Source organism: Hylobates moloch, unplaced genomic scaffold (assembly GCF_009828535.3).
Source record: "Hylobates moloch isolate HMO894 unplaced genomic scaffold, HMol_V3 SCAFFOLD_14, whole genome shotgun sequence".
In the NCBI taxonomy this organism is placed as follows: domain Eukaryota; kingdom Metazoa; phylum Chordata; class Mammalia; order Primates; family Hylobatidae; genus Hylobates; species Hylobates moloch.
Window position 1 is genome coordinate 95,269,701 of NW_026652289.1, and position 22,912 is coordinate 95,292,612.

General features: G+C 45.8%; 1 protein-coding gene across 2 annotated transcripts in view; it reads right to left on the reverse strand.

Annotated features, from left to right (window-relative positions):
• TNFAIP8L3 (TNF alpha induced protein 8 like 3) overlaps nt 1-20,699 on the reverse strand; it is a 48,429-nt gene extending 27,730 nt beyond the window's left edge. Inside the window, exons 1-2 of one of the 2 annotated variants that reach the window (XM_058427980.1) lie at nt 20,528-20,699; nt 10,139-10,282 (exon numbers count right to left, since the gene is read on the reverse strand). In XM_058427980.1, the coding sequence (XP_058283963.1) occupies nt 10,139-10,282; nt 20,528-20,699 (316 nt within the window). Of the gene's footprint in view, nt 1-10,138; nt 10,494-20,527 lie in introns of those variants that run through there. The other variant, XM_032175542.2, reaches the window with a different exon arrangement.
• Between the last annotated feature and the right edge of the window lie 2,213 nt (nt 20,700-22,912).

Below are 22,912 nucleotides of genomic sequence, written 5' to 3' on the forward strand. Positions count from 1 at the left end.
AGAGTTGGGAAAAAGTGAGGGAAAGGTGATGGCCTGGATGTGGGTGTGTTGGGGTGTCTCCTAAACAGTGAGGAAGAGGGGTCCGGGGCCTTTAGAAGACAGGAGTCTTGCTCAGGAAAGGAGACTGGGCTAGAGTACAACTTTGGGAGTCTTTAGCTTCCCAAAAGCTAAAGCTTTTGTTATAAGAATGGATGATCTTTTCTAATAAAGTATTTTGTCAGAAAAAAGCAAGGCAAGAGCTCCATCTTAGGGGACACAGGTAGGAAAAAGGTATTAATGAGGGATGCAGGAGGAGCAACTAAGAAGGTACAGGGAAACCAGGATTATACACAGAGACGTTAGAAACAAAGAAAAACAGAGTCACAAGAATTCAGGTTTGATACTTACCAGATACTGCTGTGGGCTCTCTAAAAGTTGACCCTGTATAAATTTAGCTCTGCCTGCCTTGTTTGACTCAGCAAATTATGAAGTTAAATCCTAAAGGTAGAGAGACCAAACGTGGATGAACAAACATGCCAGTTTCTTTACAATAAAAAAAAGTCAATCTAAAGAAAGATAAAATGTACTTGGAGAACTAGTGGCCAATAAACCTTTTCTTGAAGCTAGTAGCTATTTAAGCTCAAAGTAAATTAACCTTTGCAATTGTCACTGGGCATCTGTAAAACCTACCAAATGCCTCTCAAGTATTAAAAAAAAAAAATGCGTTAATCTTCTGAGGGCTTTGTGGAGGGCTCTTCTGACTAAGAAAGAGAAGTGGGCCTGACCCAAGAGAAGGAGGCCCCTGGGCAACGTGCTAGTGTGGGCCTGTACTGGTCTGACCTGTGGCAAATGGGCCCAGGATGGAGAAACCTAAGAAAGGAAATGCAGCAGATGGGAGGGAGTGGCAAGAACACAGTAGAAGGTGTCAGAAGGAAAAACAGCAAAAGTCCTTTTGATATCTCAATACCTGGAATAGCTCTGATTCTTTTTTTTTTTTTTTTAATTACATGTTTTGGGGTAAACACAAAGAAGCCACGGTATCTGGCCTCCAGTTCTGGTTCTAACACTGCCTGAGAGTGGAACAAAATGTTTTTAGCATCCCAGGTCAACATTTCAGAAACAGGACTCTCATTATTTTTAAACCCTCCTCTCTCCCTAAATAAAGCTCTCACATCTTTTTCAAATTGCTTTTGGACCACCTTCTTGGAATAGTGCAGTCTTCTCTTAGGACTCAATCTAATTTTCTTCCTTGTACTGTTTTCACATATTCTACCATGAGCTTACACTTTTTTGGTCAGAAAATAATGTTACTGACAAGCAATAACTAAGCGACAATGCTTGAAACACAAACCTAAGTCATCCAGCTCTGAATGTCAAGTTCTTTTCACTATGTTGCACTCTCACCTTTTGAATTTTCTCTTCTCAAGTCCTGCTGGTCACCATGTCCTGGGGATTGTAAATCTGAAATGATTCTAAATGCTGGGGTGAAAAAAAGGGCTTAGGATCCAGCTTAAGCACACTTTGAAAAAGGGTGTATTTGACTTTGGTATCTCTCTTAACTCTGCTTTTCAAACCTTCTTCTCTCTCTCACCAGGCCCATGTGATCCAGAAGAAGCCCATGGCTGCAGTGTCCTTCTAGGGCCTTCCCCCTAGCAGTGGCTTTGTGCCAACTCTCCCATCTTCCCTCACAGATCGCCCTTTACCATCCCCTGATCTGGATCCGGAGTCAGCCAGTCCTCCATGTTGTTACTGGGCTAATGCAGGGAATGTCTGCAGCTTAAAGCAGGCCTTTGTGGAGGCAGAATGCCCTCACCTAACAGAGGAAGCCTAACGGTCAGGGTTCTGGGAACCGTGGGAGCTGTGTGGGGTATGCAAGACAGCCTGGTGGCATCCAAGAATCTAATTACGTAGTCTACCTGGTGCAAGAGAAGAGTGTCTGGAGTTAGACTGGCTTCATTTCTACTGACAAGCTGTGCAATCCTGAGCAGGTTACTTAACCTCTCTGTGTTTGGTTTTCTGTTCTATAAATTGGGGCTATTTATAGTACATAGCCCAGAAGGCTGGTATAAGGATCAACTACCATATAAACAATTAACCCAGTCCCGAATACATTGTAAGTGCTTAATTAATATAGGATAAATAAAAAGTAAGACATCATTATACTTTTATGTTCAGTAACAGCCCTCTGGGGCTGACCTTGGGCTGGCAAGGATCATGCCATCTTATTTCTCATCTTGTTTTGCTACAACTTCTTTTTTTTTTGGAGTCAGAGTCTCTCTTTTGCCCAGGCTGGAGTGCAGTGGCACGATCTAGGCTCACTGCAACTTCTGCCTCCCGAGTTCAAGCGATTCTCCTGCCTCAGCCTCCCGAGTAGCTAGGATTGCAGGCATGCAGCACCATGCCCAACTAATTTTTGTATTTTTAGTAGAGACGGCTGGTCTCGAACTTCTGACCTCAGGTGATCCACCTGCCTCAGCCTCCCAAAGTGCTGGGATTACAGGCATGAGCCACTGCACCCGGCTCACAACTTCTTAAACCCTGGTTTCTCTTATCCTGTAACCCCCAATCCCAGTCTTCCCACCCTCACTTTCTCAGTCTTATCCAAAGGAAACCAAGGAGCCACGACTCAATTGTGGCAGGAAAGAGCTGCCACAGAGGCCTGCTGGGCAGATGCCCCCCCTCACCTACCTCCCGTATTTGACTTCGTATTTGCCCACCTTCCCAGCATAACCCACAGGCTCCAAATCAGGAGCGTGGGACGTGTGTGCTCACTAGCAACAGCTCCTTCCAGAATCTCCTCCCTCATGTGAAACTGGATGCTTCTACTACAAAAATATAAACCAGGAGTCTCCATGAAGCTACGTATGGCTAACATGCTTCCTTTCATGGCCAGAATATTTTCCCAGAAAGCACATTTTACTTCTGAAACACAACCTAGAAGCCAGTGGCTGCCCCTGTGGTTTTTCAACAGTTTAAAGCAATATTGGACACCACCAAGTGTCTCCTTTTTTTCCCGGAGAACTGAGTTACAAAATACTGGTTTCTATTAGGGTGTGTCTAGCACTTTCTGTGCTGCCAAGCCTTCCATTTTTATAGTCTGCACATTTGTAGATTTTCCATGAACAGGCTCAAATTTATTCCCAGGCAATGATGCTTAGGAAATCCAATATGAACGTGAAGATTGTTCTAAAGCAGACTCAGAATTTGTCCCATGCCATTGCCTAAAAAGAGCATTTCTGATATGTAATAAAATAAAAATTTTCTAGCATTTTATATATATAATTTTATATATATAATTTTCTAGCATTTTATATATAATATATATAAAATATATATAATATATATATACGAAGCGGGGGGATATTTGCTCTCCTTATATGATTTTTTGGGCTGGATTTTTAGAGGAAACTTGTCTTTTAAATTCTTCTTCTCTATCCTTTTATTTCTATATTTGTATAGAATACAGCCCAAACATCCACCTACACAGGCATTTTACATAAAGAGTTGGAAGCCAAGTGACTGAAAAACAAAACAAAGTTATTTATGTAGTGTCTTTATAGAGATTTACATGTGAATTCGAATGGGAGCCAAGGGTAATAGCTGGAGGGAAATGAACCAGTTCGGGAACTATGCTAATGGAAAGTGTGACTATAATTTAGCTTTGTTGACAAATAAAAAGGCAAGTATTGTATTTTTTATGAGAAAAATAACATAGGAAATATAGCTTTCCATGTATAAATTCATATACACTCAGTCTTCACCTCAAGAAGCCTTCCCACTAGAATTCCAAATCACATTGCCCTATGCTCCAAATCCTGCACCAATTACTGCTGGTGCTGCTCAGTTTTACAAACCCAGTTTGAGGTGGGTTTTCTCTCCCCAATATGGCTACAAACCTCTGGAAGGCAGAAGCACATCTAAGTGCATTTCTGTATATTATCACAGCACCTGGCACCACTCTGAACACAAAACAACTGATCAGCCGGCATCTACTGAACTGTGTGGATTGAATAGTTGGATTCAGAGCTATGAGGTCTAGAATGGCCACTTTAATCTGGCAACTGAAACTGCCCCAAAGAGGTCTAGACAAAGTTTGCAGTTCAACAACTATCCCCTGAATTCTGCTGGTAGACAGGCCTGCCACCCCTAGTAAACAGACCTAAAGATCTGCGGAGGCCACCTGTGGTGACCACTGCCATGTGCTGCACGGACTCCCCTTCAGGAACGAAGGACTTCCTCCACAAGTGGCTGGTAGTGCTACCTGCAGAAGCCCTCAGCTGGAGGGAACAGCCTCACCCAAGGTCATACCTAGTTCCTTGAAATGGCTTGCCTTTAATGACTGCTTATTTTGGGGGTGTAAAAGTATAAAGACCTGGCCTCTCACTCCAACTCAGAATAGTTCTGATGAGCCAGCCATTCTAGCTCCAGAGTTCCCATGGGCTCAACTGAGGCTATTGGGTCTACATGGTAGCTCAGCTTCTCTGCCCGGTCCTGCTCCCTTCCCTTCCTCCTTTTTTCCCTTGCCTTCTACAGGTATTAATTCTAAGAGAAGTTCCAAATAAACCTTGTGGATGCTGCTGACCTCCATCTCAGAGTCTGCTTCCTAGCAAACCAACCCAGAACACCATCCATTCATCCATCTGTCCATCCACCCACCCACCCACCTATCCAGCCAGCAACTGGCCACTATGCTTAGGGGACATGGGTGGCATGGGGCTGATACAGATGAAAAAGACCCAGTCCTTGTCCTTAGAAAGTTAACTAACAGTCCAGCACAGGAATAACCATTAAGTATGCAATAGGAAGGGCTGGTGTCAAGGGATATGTGGCTGCGGATATGATGCCAGGTAAGGGAGGTGAGGAGTCTTCATGCACTGGCTTAGGCTGTGTAGACATACCCTGTCTCCTCATCCAATGTCAAGCCCTGGAGGGGCTTGCTTCATGCACTGGCTTAGGCTGTGTAGACATACCCTGTCTCCTCATCCAATGTCATGCACTGGCTTAGGCTTCGTGCACTGGCTTAGGCTGTGTAGACATACCTAAGCCTTCATGCACTGGCTTAGGCTGTGTAGACATACCCTGTCTCCTCATCCAATGTCAAGCCCTGGAGGACAGGGTGAACTGTGTCCTTATCTCTCTTTGCATTTCCCATAATTCCTAACACAGAATCCCAGACAGTACAGAAATCTTGAAACACTAAAACAAAACAAAACACTGAGGGAAAGCCTTGGCATCCTGTCTACTTTTAGGACAGGTTTCTGGCTGCTGGTCTGGCCTTTTAGGACAAAGTTCTCAGGAGGTTCCTCAAGATGCTCATTCACTTACTATGTCCATAAAATCTCAGGAACATGAAGAAGCACAAGACAAGGTCCTGACTCCCAAAGCAGCTACAGCTTACTCTGTGGATGAGGCAGAGATCCGTGCAAATTTCAACAAACAGGAACAAGAAATGGGAATATGACTAATAACCAAATGGCACATCATTCCCAGGCTGTCCTTGCCCTTAGCAGGCCAGCCCATTTATCTTCAATCTGTCAGTAGACAAAGATTACTAAACAGCCTCTGCAAGGAACCTAGCAATGAGAATCAACAAACCCTCAAACCTCACAGTGCCTCAAAACCAATGCACCTGCGAAACTTAATGTCAAAGGGGAAAAGAACCTTTACCCCAAACACCACTGCTAAGTGCCTGAAGGAAGAGGCAGCGTCTGTGGGGTGGGGGAGCCTGTCTCCTGCACTTCCCTGCCTCCAGAGAACGTTACCCAACACAACATGCCACTGTCTCCTTCAACTCTCCCTCTCCTTTCACTGCTTTTGTATAATCTGTCACCAACTTCTGTTGCTGATTTCTCTGAAATGCCATTTGCACTCTCCATTTTCTGTCTCGCCTTAGTGCCACTACCTTCTCTGATGTTGTGGCCATACCCTGGGAGTTGAGGTACCAAGTCCAGGCAAACCTTGCATCTCTCCATCTCTGCCAGATGTACATTCTGAAAACTCAGCTTTCATTTGGTCACGTCTCTGCTCAAGAATCATGGCGGCTCCAGAGGCCCTGCCAAGACCAACTTACTCCCTGTACTCGCCTAGCTTTATCTCCCAGAACTCCCCAGTATGTGCCCTCTATTTTAGCTGCCTTCCTGTTTATCTGTGTCTTTTCTCAAGCTGTATGACTTCTGGAATGTCTTTCCCTCTCACCTGCCACCTCCTCAACAGGATCCTATTGAATCCTATCCACTCCTTCAGTTGGTTCACATGGACCAAGCTGAGCATGTAGGGGAGGAGAGAGAGAGGAAGAGCAGAGTTAGGGGCCTGGTGTTTTCCCAGTCCTGTTTTTCTCTTGTGGTTCCCCTACCACATTCTGACTGCATCACATGGAAATGCTTTTCTGCAGCACCGACCCAGGCACAAGGGCACCATCAGCTTGATTGCCCTGGACCATCTATTTGTGGGAGGAAGGAGCTTATCTGCCCTCAGCTGGGTAGGCTGTCTTGATCTTCCAAGCCAGAAAGGGGAAAAAACTGATGTCGCTGTTTACTCCCCTGTTGCTTCTTAGGAAAGACTTAACCACTCCCAAGTGAATACACCAAGCTCTAGGATTTCTGAGATGGATGGTGGGTTTGCCAAAGGAAAGAGGGCCAAGTTGGGTCTCTGGAAAGAATCCAGTGTTCCATAAACCTTGCCTCTTCCTAATCATAGAAAGATCCATAAAATGACAGAAAGGTAGAGGAGAATGCAGGCAGCACAATGACATAGAAGCATCATTCTGTGCTTCCTGAAAAACAGAAAATGCAGATGGAGACAAATTTCATCCTCCGCCCCACCCTCCACTGCAGCGTGTTGCTCTATGAGAGATCTGCTCTGCACGCACAAAGCGGGGGGAACTTTGGAAGAGTCTCTTGAAAGTGGTAGAGTAAAAAGTGAGTTGTCTTTGTCCTCTGCCAATAGGTGACTAGAAAGGTGACCATGATGGGCAAAACTGGCAGGGAGGAAGGTGCACACCTCCTGTGCTTCCTGCCACCTTGAAGGGAAAAGGTTTACCAATGGAATGGGGGAGGTGGAGGGCATGGGATTGCCTCCTCTTCTTCCACTTGAAGCACCGTGAAAGAAGAAACGCTTTCATCCCCACATTAGCAGGTGGATTGAGTAAGGGGTTCTCTGCTTTTTTTATAACTTTCCTTAGAGGCGTAGGAGAAGCTGGTGAAAGCAGCAGGTTGGAATATCCCCATCTTCATGCCTTGTGCTAGAAGATGGATGAAGATGAGAAGAGGTAAACTAAAAAGACCTCCTCAAGCATACACACACACACACACACACACACACACGTGCACACACCAGAGATAATGAACAAGAGACTGAAAAGGAGAAAATTCAAAACAAATCTCTATAGGCAGTTATATTAATGTGATAATAACAACAGCAACATTAATTGTTTTAAACATGCAGTTATATTTTAAAACACTGGAGTTCATTATTTAGCAGTATTCTTACAACAAATAATCCAATCAGGTAATAATCAAAATAACAGCTACCATTTACTAAATGATTACCAGGAACACCTCTCATGTGTTATTATACTGAATCTTCATAAACCCCTGTGGTACTATTGTTATCCTCATTTTACAGAGTGGGAAACTGAGGTTGAAGATGTTAAATAACTTGCTCATGAAGTGGAGACTGAAACTCAGCTCTGTTCAATTCCAGAGTCCAGCCTTTTACCCTTACAATGTCCATCTTATGGCAGGGCTTTTTCACAAATTCAGGAAATGGAAAGGCATGGACGAGGAAGCAGCCCTTATGTCTCAACTCCCTGTGAGGCAGGTACACACACACATATAAGTACTCCAAGAGGTCCCACTCATTCTGCTGTACTTCTCAGTTACACCCATTCAGCTTTCATAGATACAGGTCCATGGATGAATGTCAAGTTTCTTGTAGGGACAAAGGTCAGTCTCTAAGGAGAACACACCTGTCATCTAACCTGTATCTGAATCTGCAACAATGGTTTCCATTTGACAGGATGCAGCCCTAGCAACGTGGTGAATTAACATCCAGCTTTGAAGCACTGTCATACAGGAGAATACTTTAAGATGGAATATAATGAGTGAGACTGACTGCCATTTAGCGAATGGCTTGTGACATTAAAATACATGTTCAACTTGTGAGTTTCAAGCACACGCAGAAAGAAGAAACGACTGCAGAAAACAGCAAGGTGCAAACAAATAGTGACAGCTCACGACAGCTGGCTGCCCTGTTCTTCATGGGGCCCATCTGACCTTAGTGATGTTTGCTGTCAGCTACGCAGAGGCCTTCTGACACAAACTGACTGTGAATATAACAGGGGTATTAAACACTGGGGCAGGCTGGAGAGAGAAAACAACAGGGTGCATAAGAATTCTTTTCCTTCCCTTTCACCCAAGTACCAGGGATTCTGAAGATTCTCCTCCCTTCCATCGGCTTCTCTTCCTTCCTCTTTCTCTAAGCCTCCTTATCCTCCTCCCCCTTCTCCCTCAACCCCTTAACTTCAACCAGAAGAAGAGATGGAGGGTTGGGCAGGGTAGGACAGAGAATGTTGTTCCTGTGATTTTGCGAGAGTTGAGTGTCAGTATCAATGTCCCCTTCCCGCTTGCGCTCTCAAAATAGATACACACAAAACACCTACTGGAACTTTTAAATGATAAGAGGAGATCCACAAGCCACCCGTGAAGCAAAATCTCAGCACTTTATAGTCACAGAAACATACAGGCATGCAAAGGGCTCATGTTTATGAATTATATACACACATACCTACGCAAAGCAGGTGGCACTTGCACACACACAGGAATCCTTAAATACACGCATCTTGGCATTTCCTTTCCACCAGCTTCGGCCCTTCCCACCCACCCAAAGGTGCGGGCCACAGCCACCCTCCGTGGGGTCTGATGCAGGGTGAAGGGCGTCACTGGGTCCTGGCTACTCCCTGGCTGTGAGAAGTGGGCACGCCCTTTACTCTATGGGAATCTCTGTAAAATGAAAATAACTGCCTGGCCAGAGGCTGTGAGGATGAAAGGGTATTAATAATATACGCAGGGCGCTGTCCTGCTTGGTTCCCGAACCTCCCTTTGCTACACCCACGGCTGGACTGATGGTGCCTTCTGTCACTTGGTCCCCACCGTCAGGACTCTAGTGTGACACTGGGAAGAGTGGGGGCTTAGCCAGGGCCGCGGCCTTACAGGAGGGTCCCAACCCGCAGGTCACGGGTCTGCAGGCCCACAGCTAACCTTCAGAGGTGCACGAGCGCCGGGAGCCGTGGGCACGTGCGGAGGGCGAGCGGGTCCCAGGTGCGTAGACCCGTGGGTGGGGGGCGGAGCGGGCCGGTGGAGGTGGGCAGAGCCCGGCGGCAAGTCGACCCACGGCTGTGGGTGGCTTCCTCCTGTTGCTCAGTATCAGGGAGAGGCGGGGGAGGACATTCATTTTCTTTTCTTCCCTAAGTAAGCATCCACCTATTGCTTTAATAACTATCGATTGTGAAAAGCCGGCGGGGCCTCTTAAAGGCGAAGCCTGGAGGCGCGCGCCCCCGCGTCCGTGTTCAGGGACCAGTCTGCGGGGACCTTCTGGACCTTCTCCGCCGGCTGCGCGGCAGCGATGGACCAGCGCCCGTGCATGGGCTCTCCTAGCAGCCTCGGGAACCGCAGCCGCAAGCTGTGATTTGACCCCTGCCCCAACCACTCGCGAGGCCTTTTCTGTTCAGAGCCCCCAGTCGCGTTCTTGGACCCAGTCACCTGCTCCGCAGCGCAGTCCCAGCGCCCCAGGTTCGAGGACCCGGCCCGCGCTCGGAAAGTTATTTCAAAAGGCAGATGTGTTGCAACCCTCTCTGCAGCAAACTACAGTACGCGGATTCCCGAACCCTTCCCCGCCCCCACCCAGCCCGGGCGACCAGAGCCCGCCGCGGGAGACTGGCAGCAAGAAGAGCCACCCCTAAATGCACCTTCCCTCCCTCCCGCACGCCCAAGTGCAATGGGGTTGGGGGAAGCCCCAAGGCAAACTCACAGCGCGGAGCAATCCCCAGTCTTGGCCTGGAAGGGGTCGGGCTGCTGAGGAGCGGCTTCCCGATTTCATGCCCCAGCCTCCCGTCCTCCCCAGCCCCAGCCCACCCGGCTGGGCCGTCGCGGCCCCTCGGTACCTGCGGCGGTCACGGGCTCGCCCTCGCTCTGCTCCCCGGAATCCGAATCCATGCTGCGGGCTGCTGGCAGGGCGTCCACGGCCACCCGCCCGTCTGCGGGGCGCTCGGGCAGCCGCGGCGCACTCAGGGCGGACAGCGGGGCGGCTGGAGCCCAGGCGGCGCGGGCTGGGCGGTGCGCGGCGGCAGCGGCCAGGGGGCGGCTCCGCAGAGGCGAGCACCGCCCGCACCCCGCTCCCCGCGCCCGCCGGCCGGTGCCTGCGCGCGAGGCGAGCGCAGGGCGGAGGGTGGGGCGCGCCGGCAGAGAGCCGGGCGGAGGGAGGGGAGGCGCGAGCGCAGAGGAGCCCGAGCGTCCGGCGCCCGGCGGGTTCCAGGCTGGGGTTAAATATTCCGGGGGCGGTGCCGCACCTCCCTACCCGCGCCCTGCGTCGGAGCCCCTGGACTTGCCTCGCGCAGCGAGGTTGTGCTGGTCTGCAAGGCCGAGCCCCTTCCCTAGGGTGAGGCCAAGTTTGTAAAATTCCTAGGTGAAAAAGAGCTTCAACTCGCGCAGGAAAGGAGAGGTTCCGAGTGTTCCGAGTTATGGGGCTGCCAGGGTTCGAGTCCAACTCCACCGCTCAGAGACCTTGGACGAGACCTGTATTTGTTTTCTCACTAGGAAGATGAGGGAAGAGGGTCGGGGAATAACGGAAAGGGACGGGGTGGGGGGAGATGACAGTTGGACTGTTGTGGAAAGTAGTAAGACAAGGCATGTGCGGGACCGAGCGCAGGACCTGGCACCTACTGACGAAGTAAACACACAGGCGGGTAATGCTAACTCTGGCTGTTTGAGTCTTCTCCCGGCGAGGGCAGGGCAGGTGGGGCAAGCGGTGGTGAAGCGGGTTCCGGGGGCTCGGTGAGTCTGAACACTGGCTCGCCTGGAAGGCTGGAGCCACCCTGCAAATCCAGCAGCCGTGCTATTTCGCGCCCGCGACTAGAGGGGCCAGAATTAATTTTAAAAGCTTTTCTTTGTTGATGGGATTAAACACAGAGTGCTAAACTTCCGTAACACCCTCCTTTCCGAAAGGAAAAAAAAAGCATTTGTAAACCTATTTACTAATTAAGAGCCAAACGAGGGGGGAAGTGCACGGAGCACCGAGGCCTTTTTTTGTTGTTGTTAATTCTTGGTTTTCTGTATGCTCTTATTGCCTCCCTGTTATAGGCTTCTACACTCACAAAGCCTCAAGCTGGGTTCTCTGCATGTAAAGTCTGCCCAGAGAATGCAAACTATTGGCCAGAGCAAAAGAAAATCAAGAAGAAAAAGTCTGCTAAAAAGCGCCACTTACTGAACGTTTCCCTTTGTGTCCTCATCTAATCTGTACAATGACCCAGTGAAGAATTTAGGTTGCACCATTTGAAAATACTTTTTGGAAGTAGAATATGGTTGGAAGTTGGCAAGTTCATAGAATTCAACTTATTTTCATTCCCATTTTACAGATGGGAAAAGTCTCAGAGACAGCAGATGATGTCCCTGTGGTCCCGGGTCGTCCAGTAGTTGGGTGAGCTGGGACTTGAAATCAGGACTTTCTGATGTCCAGATCTGCTCCTGCCTGCTATGGTACAGTGTCATAAGTGAATTTCGGCTTCTGGTCTACCTGAAGGCTGACGTCTTTAGTGAAGTGTAGGCTTAACAGAGTGCAAATACCACTCTACTTTGTGTGTTCAGAAAACAAAGGATGGCCAAGCTCATGGACTCTAGTGATAAAAGTTGGATGGATATTGATGAAATGGTCAAAAGAGCCCCACAGTGGATGTGTTATCTTGGGCAAATGGCTAAACCTCCCTCGGTTTCCTCAAGTGTTGGTGTCTCCTTCATAGGGTGTTTGTGAATAAATGAAATAATGAGTGTGAGCTATTACTCAATGCCTGGCACACAGTGAATGTTTGATAACTGGAAAGAACACTAATTTTTAGATCGAATGGATCCCATTTAGAAAAACAAAATGTTTTAGAATTGCATTTTTTAATGAAAAAAGTGGTAGCCGGGCGCGGCGGCTCACACCTGTAATCCCAGCACTTTGGGAAACTGAGGCGGGCGGATCACCTGAGGTCGGGAGTTCAAGACCAGCCTGACCAACATAGAGAAACTCTGTCTCGACTAAAAACACAAAATTATCAGGTGTGGTGGTGCATGCCTGTAATCATCGCTACTCAGGAGGCTGAGGCAGGAGAATCGCTTGAACCTGGGAGGCGGAGGTTGCAGTGAGCCGAGATCGTGCCATTGCACTCCAGCCTGGGCAAGAAGAGCGAAACACTGTCTCAAAAAAAAAAAAAAAAAAAAAAGAAAAAGAAAAAAGTAATGGCCAAATTTGGATACAAGATGATACTCAAAAAACAAATAGCTGGGATCATTTAAAAAGTTTGCCATAATAGCTTTTCGGTTATAAGGTAAAACAACAATGATAGCTTCACAGAACAGAGCATATGGGATTCAAAAGGCATTCAGCTTCCTCTAAAGGTTGTGCCTAGATTCAATAACAGGAAATGTGAAACTTTCCCTGTTCCCTTAGACCTCCTTTCCTTGCACTTCATGGAAGCTTTTTTGGTTTTGTTTGTGTTTTAATGGACAGGTAGCCTGGGTTGCAGTGTGAGGGAGACAGACCACAGAGACATGTATGAGTAACAGCAAAAAGGAAACAGAGAAGCTACTGGAATTTGGTCAACAGTAAACAATGTACTGAGAACACACATTTACAACACATGTATGCTTATCAGTCATCAAGTCTTCCCTAATTATCTAGTACATTTTGACCCAGAGATAAATGCTTGGGGCCTGGAGGGGAGAAAGAACTGGTCAAGGTATCCTGAAAAGTCTTTGAGTGAAGTTCTTAGATAATGCCTGTTCATTTACCTGCTCCTATATTCATTCATAGTATATTTCTGTGAAAGGAGGCAGACATAGAATGAAAAATTGAATTGAATGTGGAATTAGACAATGGGGAAGAGAGATCCAAACTAAATAAGGTCTCGATTCCAATTTCCTATGATGTGCAATCTGTTGTCATGGGACAGCAAGACAAAGGGAAATGACTACTGGTACGTGTGTGAGTTTAATGAGGAACATTAGTGGAACATACCTTATCTCTCCTCCCAGTTTGGAAAAATCTGTGTAAGAGAAGGAAGTCCTTAAAATAGTATCCTATGACCATCACCCCCACTAAAACAGTGAAATCTGAGGTGGTGAATCTCCTTTTACAAACCAGTTCTGATATATTTCTTGGGGGCGGGGGGAAACTCTTAAGAAAGAGAAAAAGGGAAAGGGTTTCTGTAGTTCCTCTGTATATTTTTAGAAAAATGGCATCACTTTGCAGACTTGAATCTAGAGTCTGAGGGTTATAAACCACCTTCCTCAGTGTTTCCACTACATCTTTTCAGCCTGGCAGCTCTTCAGACATTTGAGTTTCTACCACTCATTGGTCATTTCTTAACTCGAGTGAACAAAATTGTTGGCTTTTTAAGGGAATTGCCTGTCTGGTGGGTAAAGCGTATCTATTTGTAAGGTGTCAAGAAACAGATAATAAAATAGATCCATTTCTGCTAACACAATAATACTCCTTTAATCTGAGCCAGTGCTATGACTCATCTGCCTGTCTCCTCTTGTGGGATGGAAAGGGAGCTGTCTGCAAACCTTCAGCAGTGGGAGGAGGGAAGGAGATACTTTTCACATGCTAGGACTGCTGTTCTGCTTTGAAAACCCACCAGCTCTAGAACTGCTGTTTTCTCTAGGCTGAAGTGGCCTTTGGTCCTTAGAGGTGAAAGGTTGGCCCTATTTTTAATAATTTGTCTGAAGGTAGACTTTGGTCCCAAGGAAGCTTCTACCCAGAGCTGAGGGGCCCTCCATGGGACTGTAGGTAAGCTGGAGAGCAGGGTCCAAGCTAGCTTGATATCCATCTAACAGAACAAGATGCTAGAAGACAGCCTTGAAAAAGGGAGCTTTTCCTATTTCTTTCTCGCCAGTAAAAATAAGCTTTTATTAGTCCCCCCTCTTATTTAAAAAGTAATGCAGATTACTAGAAAAATTGGAAAATACATATAAACAAAAAAGAAGAATATAAATTAATTCATAATTTTACTAATTGCAATCACGTTTAACATATCTTTTGAGAAGTTTCCTTCTGTGTGTGTACAGTATTCTGCTTTTGTAAATTGCTTTTTCCTTTTAACAATATGTTGTGAACATCATTTCATCTACTCTTTGATAACATGATTTTTAATAGCTGTACAATATTCTACTGGATGAGTACACCATATGTATTTAAACAATCCTCTATTGTTGAGCAGTTGTTTCCAATTTTCTGCTATATTAGCATCAATCAATATCCTCATGTCTAAATCTTTGCACACATCATTAATCAATGCCTGTGAACTTTCAGCAGCCTCCTTGGTTTACCTTGGGAGAGAGAAACAAGAAAGAAAATTGCAACTAACAAAATAATTGCTGTATATATCCCAAGACTTTAAGGTTATCAAGAATTTTCATGGGTATAATCTCCACTAGGCAGTGGGTGGGTTATTTGAGTTCATTCTTGCATTTGTCCAGCATCAGTTGAGCCCAGAGGGGATTTCTATAGGTCTAGGAGAAGAATGCAAAGTTTCCTTCCACACTTTCTTTGTGTTCAATGTGTCCTCTACACAGCCCCATCCAAGTCCAGACCCCTTGTAGGAGGCAGAGGGTGGATGAGGCTGGCAACTTTGGCATTCAGCTGTTCTCCTGGGTTCTTAGCTTCTGCTTTCTGAGCTGCCGGCAGGATAGCTTTCTTGGTGGTTAATGCAATTATAGTGACTCAAAAGCACTGATCCAAAGGGAGAGGGAAATTGAGAAGGAGAAAGGGAGAAGAGAAAGAGAGAGAGAGAAGAAAACTCTATGGGCCCAACCTCTGTTGTGCCCTAGCCCAACCCTATGGGGTTATTTATAAGCCCTTTAAACAGCAGCACCAGGATCTTAGGTTCACTGGGAGCCTCCCTGATCACATATGGTGTGTGATCTCACTTGTGGCATTCATTTTGGCTGTGGGATGTGACTCCACTGCTGTATGAGAGCTGTTCTTACAAGCATCTACACAGCTTGTATGTGGGTACCCTAAGTAACTGTTGAGCTCTGCCCAGTGCCTTCCCATCTTCCTGGATCCTTACACAGCTTTGTGGCATAGAAAAGGTCAGTATTATTCCCACAGGGGAGAAGACGGAATCAAGACCCGTGAGTCTTCAGCAGCAGCTAGAGTCTTTATGGTTTTCAGGATGATAGGAAAGTACCCAAAGACTGGGTGGGGCAATGTTACCCCAGTTTTCAAAGGGAAGAAAGGAGTTGATTCTGGAAATAACCAATTGGTGACTTTTTTGTTGCTGTCTGGCAAAAGTCTGAAACAAACAGGTTTATAAATGGTTAAAGAAGAGAATGGTGATCACCAGCAGCCAACATGGGTTCCTTACCATGTCCTGCTAAAATAACCATGTTAACTTTCTTTAAACAGAGTCATGAAGTGTATAAATCAAGATAATTTTAATTTGACTTGGGATGTATCAAGTATTTGTTGAGTACCCTCTGTGTTTCGGGTGCAAAATGAAGGGAAGTGACTGTCACAGATACCACATGTTGTGATTTAAGTTTTGAGGAGGTCTTACACAGTTTCCTTGCTGCTAGGTGGATCTGGAGTAGGTTGAACAATCCTACCCAGTGAGCTTTGATTCATGGCTTTGAGTTACCTAGGAGGGAGGTATCCAGTGGAGTGACACAGAGCTCTGCCCTTGGCTCTAGTTTATTCTACTTATTTTTTTTTAAAGACAACAACAAGAGTAGTGATTTAGAGAAAGAATTTTATGCTTGTGCTTATCAATGGTATAGATTACCATACTAACACAGGTCAGAGAAGACAAAATCATATGGGAAACACATATGGGTCTTAGTTGTCCATAAGAGCAACATAAGTCAACAGTGGGATAATAGCTCTATTGCTACAATAAGGGCAGGAATAGTTCTTCTGTATTGGAGCTAGTCTTACAGACACCTGGGGTCTTATGAACATCTGGTGTCACATTTTAAGGAGGCATATCAGGAATCTCCCCAAGGTGGGGGAATCAAGATGATGAAAGAGGTTTGGAAACCATTCTGTATGAGAAAGTTTGAATGTCAGGCTGGAGAAGGAAAAAGAAACAAACAAGGCATGACTGGATGGATGTCCTTAAATGTGTAGAGACTTAGATTCTAGGCTGATGTGGGACTAATGGATAAAAGTTATAAGAAGGGAGAATTTGGATCTTGTGCCAGTCCTGGCCTGCCTGTCCTTGCCCTTTCCATCCTCTGTATGGAAAAGGGGCTGACCCCTACAGGCTGCATTTGCCGGGCCCCTGTACTAGCTGGTTTCTAGCTGGATACAGCCAGTGGGAGGCACTGGCAGAAGATGGGCAGGTCAGGGAAGGAATATTCTCCCCTATCCTCTATCCCTCAATCTTGGCACCTTTGACATTTGCTATATCTCCTTTGTGACTCCAGCTCCTACCAAATGGACCTGCTGTGGTTCCAGCTTTCACGAGGTGACCCCAACCCCTTGGCTCCAGTAACAGCACCTCCTCCCTTTTGTCCTGCAGCCCAGGGTGGCAGTGACTTCCTGCTGCTGCTAATGTCTAGGTTACCTCACTATCCTCTGTTTGGCTTCTCAAACCCGTGTAGCCAGTTCCCTGCATTGCATGATCTCCTTTGAAAATATGTAAAATAGTGTGGGGCGCGGTGGCTCTCGCCTGTAATCCCAGCAGTTTGGGAGGCCGAGGCAAGCGGATCACCTGCGGTCAAGAGTTCGAGGCCAGCCTGATCAACATGGAGAAACCCCGTCTTTACTAAATATACAAAATTAGCCCAGCATGGTGGTGCATGCCTATAATCCCAGCTACTCGGGAGGCTGAGGCAGGAGAATCATTTGAACCTGGGAGGCTGAGGTTGCAGTTAGCCGAGATCCCACCATTGCCCTCCAGCCTGGGCAACAAGAGCAAAACTCCGTCTCAAAAAAAAAAAAAAAAGAAAGAAAAGAAAAGAATATATGTAGGCTGGGCGCAGTGGCTGAAGCCTGTAATCCCAGCACTTTGGGAGGCCGAGGTGGGCAGATCATGAGGTCAGGAGATCGAGACCTTCCTGGCTAACATGGTGAAACCCTGTCTCTACTAAAGATACAAAAAGTTAGCCGGGCATGATGGCGGGTGCCTGTAGTCCTAACTACTCAGGAGGCAGGAGAATGGCGTGAACCTGGGAGGCGGAGCTTGCAGTGAGCTGAGATCGCGCCACTGCACTCCAACCTGGGCGACAGAGCAAGATTCCATCTCAAAAAAAAAAAAAAAAAAAAAGAAAGAAAGAAATAAAAAGAAAAGAAAATATGTAAAATATTTTCCTAGTTAGACCTCATTGATACAGACATGTACCAGTGGTACTGGAATAAGAAAGTGTTTTTTTAATGATTACAACTGGATGACCATGGGTAGGGGTATTGTGGGAGGCTGGAGTCCATGACTTTTAGGATTCCTTTGGAAATTGAGACATGGAAAGGAAATGATGTGTCCAAGTCCTGGGAGTGGCAGAGCTGCGACTAGAACTCAAGGCTCCTATTCCCCAGACAGGCATGCTTTCATCTGATGCTGACTCTCCTCCTGCGCATGTCTTTAAAAGTATCCTGTCGTGGTTTATGTTAGTCATCCTTCTGATCTATGGAAGGGAAAATTGAGTCTCCTAAATTTGTTTTTTTCTTTTAATTCTCTCATGTTTATGTGACAACCCAGTTCAATAATGCTTACTCACTAATTATTTTACAGAACAAATATCGCTCGCCAAGTGTTGAGTGGAAACCTTTTGTTCCTCCCTTCAAAGCATTTTCTACTTAGAAAAGCTAAATACATGTTCCAATCTGGAAGGTTCCATTTATGTAAGTCTCTGATTTCATAACATCTACGCCCAGTCTAGGGCTGTAGAAGAGGGAAGAAATGTTCAAGGTCACCTAGTCTAACCCCATCACTTTAGATATGAAGAAATAAATCTAGAAAGATGGAGTGGTTTGCCCAGAGTTAGGAACAACTGGGACCAGGACCCATGTCTCTGGCCCTATTTCAGGATTTCCCATCATATTACCATGCTCCTTTATAGCCCTTCTACTCCAGCCCGGGACAGCAGTGACTTCCTGCTACTTCCTTTACTACATCCAGTTTTCATTTGGTTTTCACCCTCACTTCCCAAATCTCTCTCCCCAGTACTGATCTTTCCTCTCCTTTTACCTCCTGTACACAAGTGTTCTACTAGACCATATACATCTGGAATGGAATTAACAAAATCAGGACTTGACCAATGCCTCTTTTCAATTTCTTCATCTCATCAAAGACTCCTCCCTCCTCCCCTCCTCTTCCCTCCGCCTCCCTCCCTTTCCCTTCCCTTTTCTTCTTTTCTGGGTTTTCAAACTTTCCATTCCTCTCTTCTATCTATCCAACATTTTCTTTCCCACCAAGTCTTCTCTTGGCATTGTCCTTAAACGGATCCCTCCCTTCGGAGGGATCTGCCTGGTTGAAGCTATCAACGCTTCTAAAAGAGGAATCTTCCATGCCTGGTTGCCATAAGCCTTTGCTCATTCTCTGAGGAGGCATAAGTTAATGTTATCCCTTAGTAAGACACCTGGGCCTCTCTCCATTACTTCTCTGGCCTCTTGACTGTGGCTGTGGGCATCTTAACACCTCAAACACTATTGCAGAGAAGGGAATTCCTTCCATGGCTAAGGATATCAAATTTATTTTATTTCAAATCATTAACAGACATCATCCCATGAGAGTTTCCAATGTTTCAACAACTTTCTCCTTTGACTGTCACTATCAATCTTAGCTAATTTTTAGATCTTGCCAAATTTGTGTTATCTAGACATTCATGAGTGGTTAGATTTATTGAAGCTCTTTCAGGATAACATTACAGCATAATGTTCGAGTCACAGTGACCTCATTCAAGTGGACTGGTTCTCCTCTGAAACAGACACTTTGACACCATATTTCCAGTTAGTTGAACTGTGAACTGTGGTCTTCTGTCCTTCCAAACTCCGTGTTACTTTCTTCTAATATGTATTTTGTCTCAGTCACATAGTTGTCGAAAACCCAGGAACTGGGTTCATCCTCCACATTCCTGTAACTCATACTTTAACTTCTCTTGATGAAATTTGTAAGTCCAAGGATCAAATATTTGGGTTCTATCGAAGGAAATAAGCATGTGGGACATGTGCCTTCTTCCTTAGTATAGGTGATATTGCTGCAAGAGTTAAGAGGAATGAGGAGTTACTGGCAGGAAAGAGGAGAGCCTCTGAAACCAGGAATCACTTCCCAACATGCTCTCCTCTGCTAGTATAGAGTGGAGGGTGAGGTCAGTGCAACCATTCTCACCTCACATCTTTCCAACAATCACGTCTCCATTGTACTGAATGCCAATAGCTTCCCAGTTCCCCAGGCTCGTAGTCTCCAAATTAGTGCCCTTATTTCTGTCTTCCTTGCTTCCATGCTGCCATCCAAAGTCCTATCAACATCTGATGCTATTTCTTGCATGAGTCTCTTGATTTTACCCTTTCCTTTCCATCTCCACGGGCTCCCTCCTCCCAGCTCTTTCTTGTGTCTTGATTGCTGCAACAGCAGTCTCTTGGCTGTCTCCCTTTATCCAGCCTTGCCCAAATCCAGCTACACCCAAGCCAGAGTTCGAGCTTTCTCAGCCATCCTAGAGCCAGCCTCTTTACTATCCTGCTATGCTCCCCACTCACAGGAGAGTCTTGAATATACACCAAAACAAAGAACTACCCAGAGCCCACACAGCAAGGAGTTTGTCATAGCCCAGCCATGTCCTGCATCTGCGCCATGTCAGTCTGTTTCTGCTCTCTGCCCTGCTCCTGCGTGTCTTTCCTCTGACTCTCTGTCTGCTGCAGCCTCGTCTCTGGTGAGTACACTCCTGGCCCCTCCTTCCCCCAGCTTAAGCCTGTCTCCTCCCTGCCAGTGGATGCTTTGATGTGATGGCTGGAGGTCTTGGCTCTCGGACCTGGCCTTGGGCCCTTCTCTCTGAATTATCCTCATGGGACCTTCTGGCCAGCGTGCCCTTGTGTTCCTGGAACCCATATCCTCTTAGCTTTGCCTCTAAGTGAATCAATGTTGAGTAATTTCTGCTGTGTTGGAGTGAAGACACCTGGATTTTTGTTCTGGCTGTTCATGAATTTGATGTGGGGCACTAAATAAGAGATGGGCTGCCTGTGCTGGCCCTCTTCAGATGCCAGCTCTGTGCATCCTTAGCTCACCACCTTGCATGCTTTGCACATGCCTCCCTGCCCCTATACTCCCTTCTCTGCCAGTTCCTGAGCCAGAGCTGACCAAGTCCCTTTCCCCTCTGAAGATGAAAAGATAAGGGGATGAGTCTTGTTTGTAACGTGGCATCCCTTGTGCTTTGGGTCCCTGCATATCCATTGACCCACAGTTTCCCCTTTGGCTCTGCCTCACAGAGTGTGGAAACCAGTGTGCTTGGGTTTTGCCGTGGTTTCCCCATTTGGACTCAGGTGTCCTTCTTGGGACAGTAGCCCTAACTTGCACACCGACTCTTTAGGAGGTCTGGTCATTTCCCATTACTTGAGGTAACACTAGCAAGTCAGTTTTCATCTCTAGGGAGTTTACCTAACACTACCTGCCATTTAGTGGACTCTTTGCTTCAAAAATTAATTAGATTGGACTTTCTGAATGACTAAAAAAATTTTTTTAACTACCAGTTGCGTTATAACACCTTTAAAAAATATGATCAAGAACCAGGGAGAAATCAGAAAGTAAAGATCCCTAAGCTATCAGAAAAGACATCTTTTACTCAGGAGAGGGCCCTGCAGGCTCTCACTCATAGTCTAGTTTTCTTTCTTTACCCCAAAATTCTATCAGGTATGGGAACAGGAGGGCAGGGTAGAGAGGTGCTCCTGTCCACACCCACTTTACCTCTTACTCCCCTGATGGCTTCCTACTGCAAACGCCTGAAGGCTTTTGATAGTTCCTGGGAGTTAAGGGGAGTGGTTCTTAGAGAACGTTGGGCAAGATTTGGAGATGAAATCTAGGTTCCTGCCCCTTGTGTGGGACAGTTCTGCATAGTCTTATAGAAGTTCCGGCAGGACTGAAGCCCAGCTGTCCACAGGGGTTAAATAAATAACCTCTCAGGAATGCACCTGGATGGGCTTCCTGGCACTTCCTGAGATCGCCTCCCAAACAACTAGCTCTCAAGTCCTTAATTCAGGGTCAGCTTCTGGAGAAACTTATCCCAAGGCATCCTGCAAGAACGAAAAGCCAAGAAATGATGGAAAGAAAAAATAGCAGAACTCTGAAAAAATACACACAACAACTAAAGTATTTTGGGGTCCTGGAGACCTTTAACAAGGACCATTGGGACACAAAGATATGTGGCATAGTTTCTCTACACACTGAGGGCTGAAGTGTTGTGATCTGGGTGGAGTGTATTCTTTTTAAGAGGCCCCAGGAATAAGTACGATATTTGAGAAGGTTCTACATGAAAAGCAAACATAGGTTGTCATACTTAAAGGAATGATTTGTTGGCTATCTAGAATCTTGAGTTTCCGAATGCCCCTTTCCCTGACGACCAGGATTTATCGGATTTTTAGTTGAATAAAATTCGTTGCTGTTAAGCCTCAAAGCTCCCAGTTCTAGCAGTTTGGTGCTTTAAGATTCATTTTCTTTATGTTTTTCAGTCTTTGATGTTGTCCCTTCTCATCTCCTTTTGCATAATGGATTTAGTTTTTTTTTTTTTTTTTTTAAATCTGCCTTCCCACAGAAGCCCCCTTTCCTTCTTGGTCATTTCAGTGTCCTTTCTTGAGCACCATTATCTCATTCCTGGGGTAAGAGGATCAGCTCTGCATTCAGTATTCCAAAGGCTAGTGCAGTGCACTGAAATTTATACTTCTGCTTTGTTTCCAATCCAAATTGATTTTTTTTTTTCAGTTTTCATCCAGATGTTTGATATCATGTAAACACAGCTTGAAAGTGTTCCTGAACTGCTTACAGATGTATGCCAGTGACACCCTTTCCAAATTATATATAATGATTCTCTGGGTCTATTTATATCCATGTCATAGTTTCTGGCTTGAATTTTAGCTATAAGACTAAGTTGAAAGAAAGTGAAAAATTCATGTGTATGGGTAAATTGTCCACTTGATTAAAGACTCCAGATATTTGGAAATATTCAGGGATTGATGCCATTTTCCACCACCATGGTGTTATGCCTGGATGTTTGTGTCCATTCCAAACTCACATGTAGAGGCCTAGCTTCTATGTGATAGTATTTGAAGAGCAGGCCTTTGGGAGGTAATTAGGGTTAGATGAAGTCACTAGGGTGGGACCCTTGTAATGGAATTAATGCCCTTATAAGAAGAGACACAAGAACTCTCTCTCTCTGCTCACAAGAAAGGTCAGCTGAGTACACAGCAAGAAGGTGCTCACCTGCTACCCAAGGGTAAAGCCTCACCAGAAACCAATCATACTGGCACCCTAATCTTAGACTTTCAGGCTCCAGAATGGTGAGAAAATTAGTTTTTGTTGTTTAAGCTACCTAGCCTATGGTATTTTGTGATGGCAGCCTGAGCATGCTAATATATTTGAGGACCCAGATTCTGTTGAGCCATTTAGTTTACAGTCACAGTGACTCTCAAATGTGCTATATACCTATTTAGACTATTCATCTAGTGTTTGACACCAAAATGATACCCTTTAAGG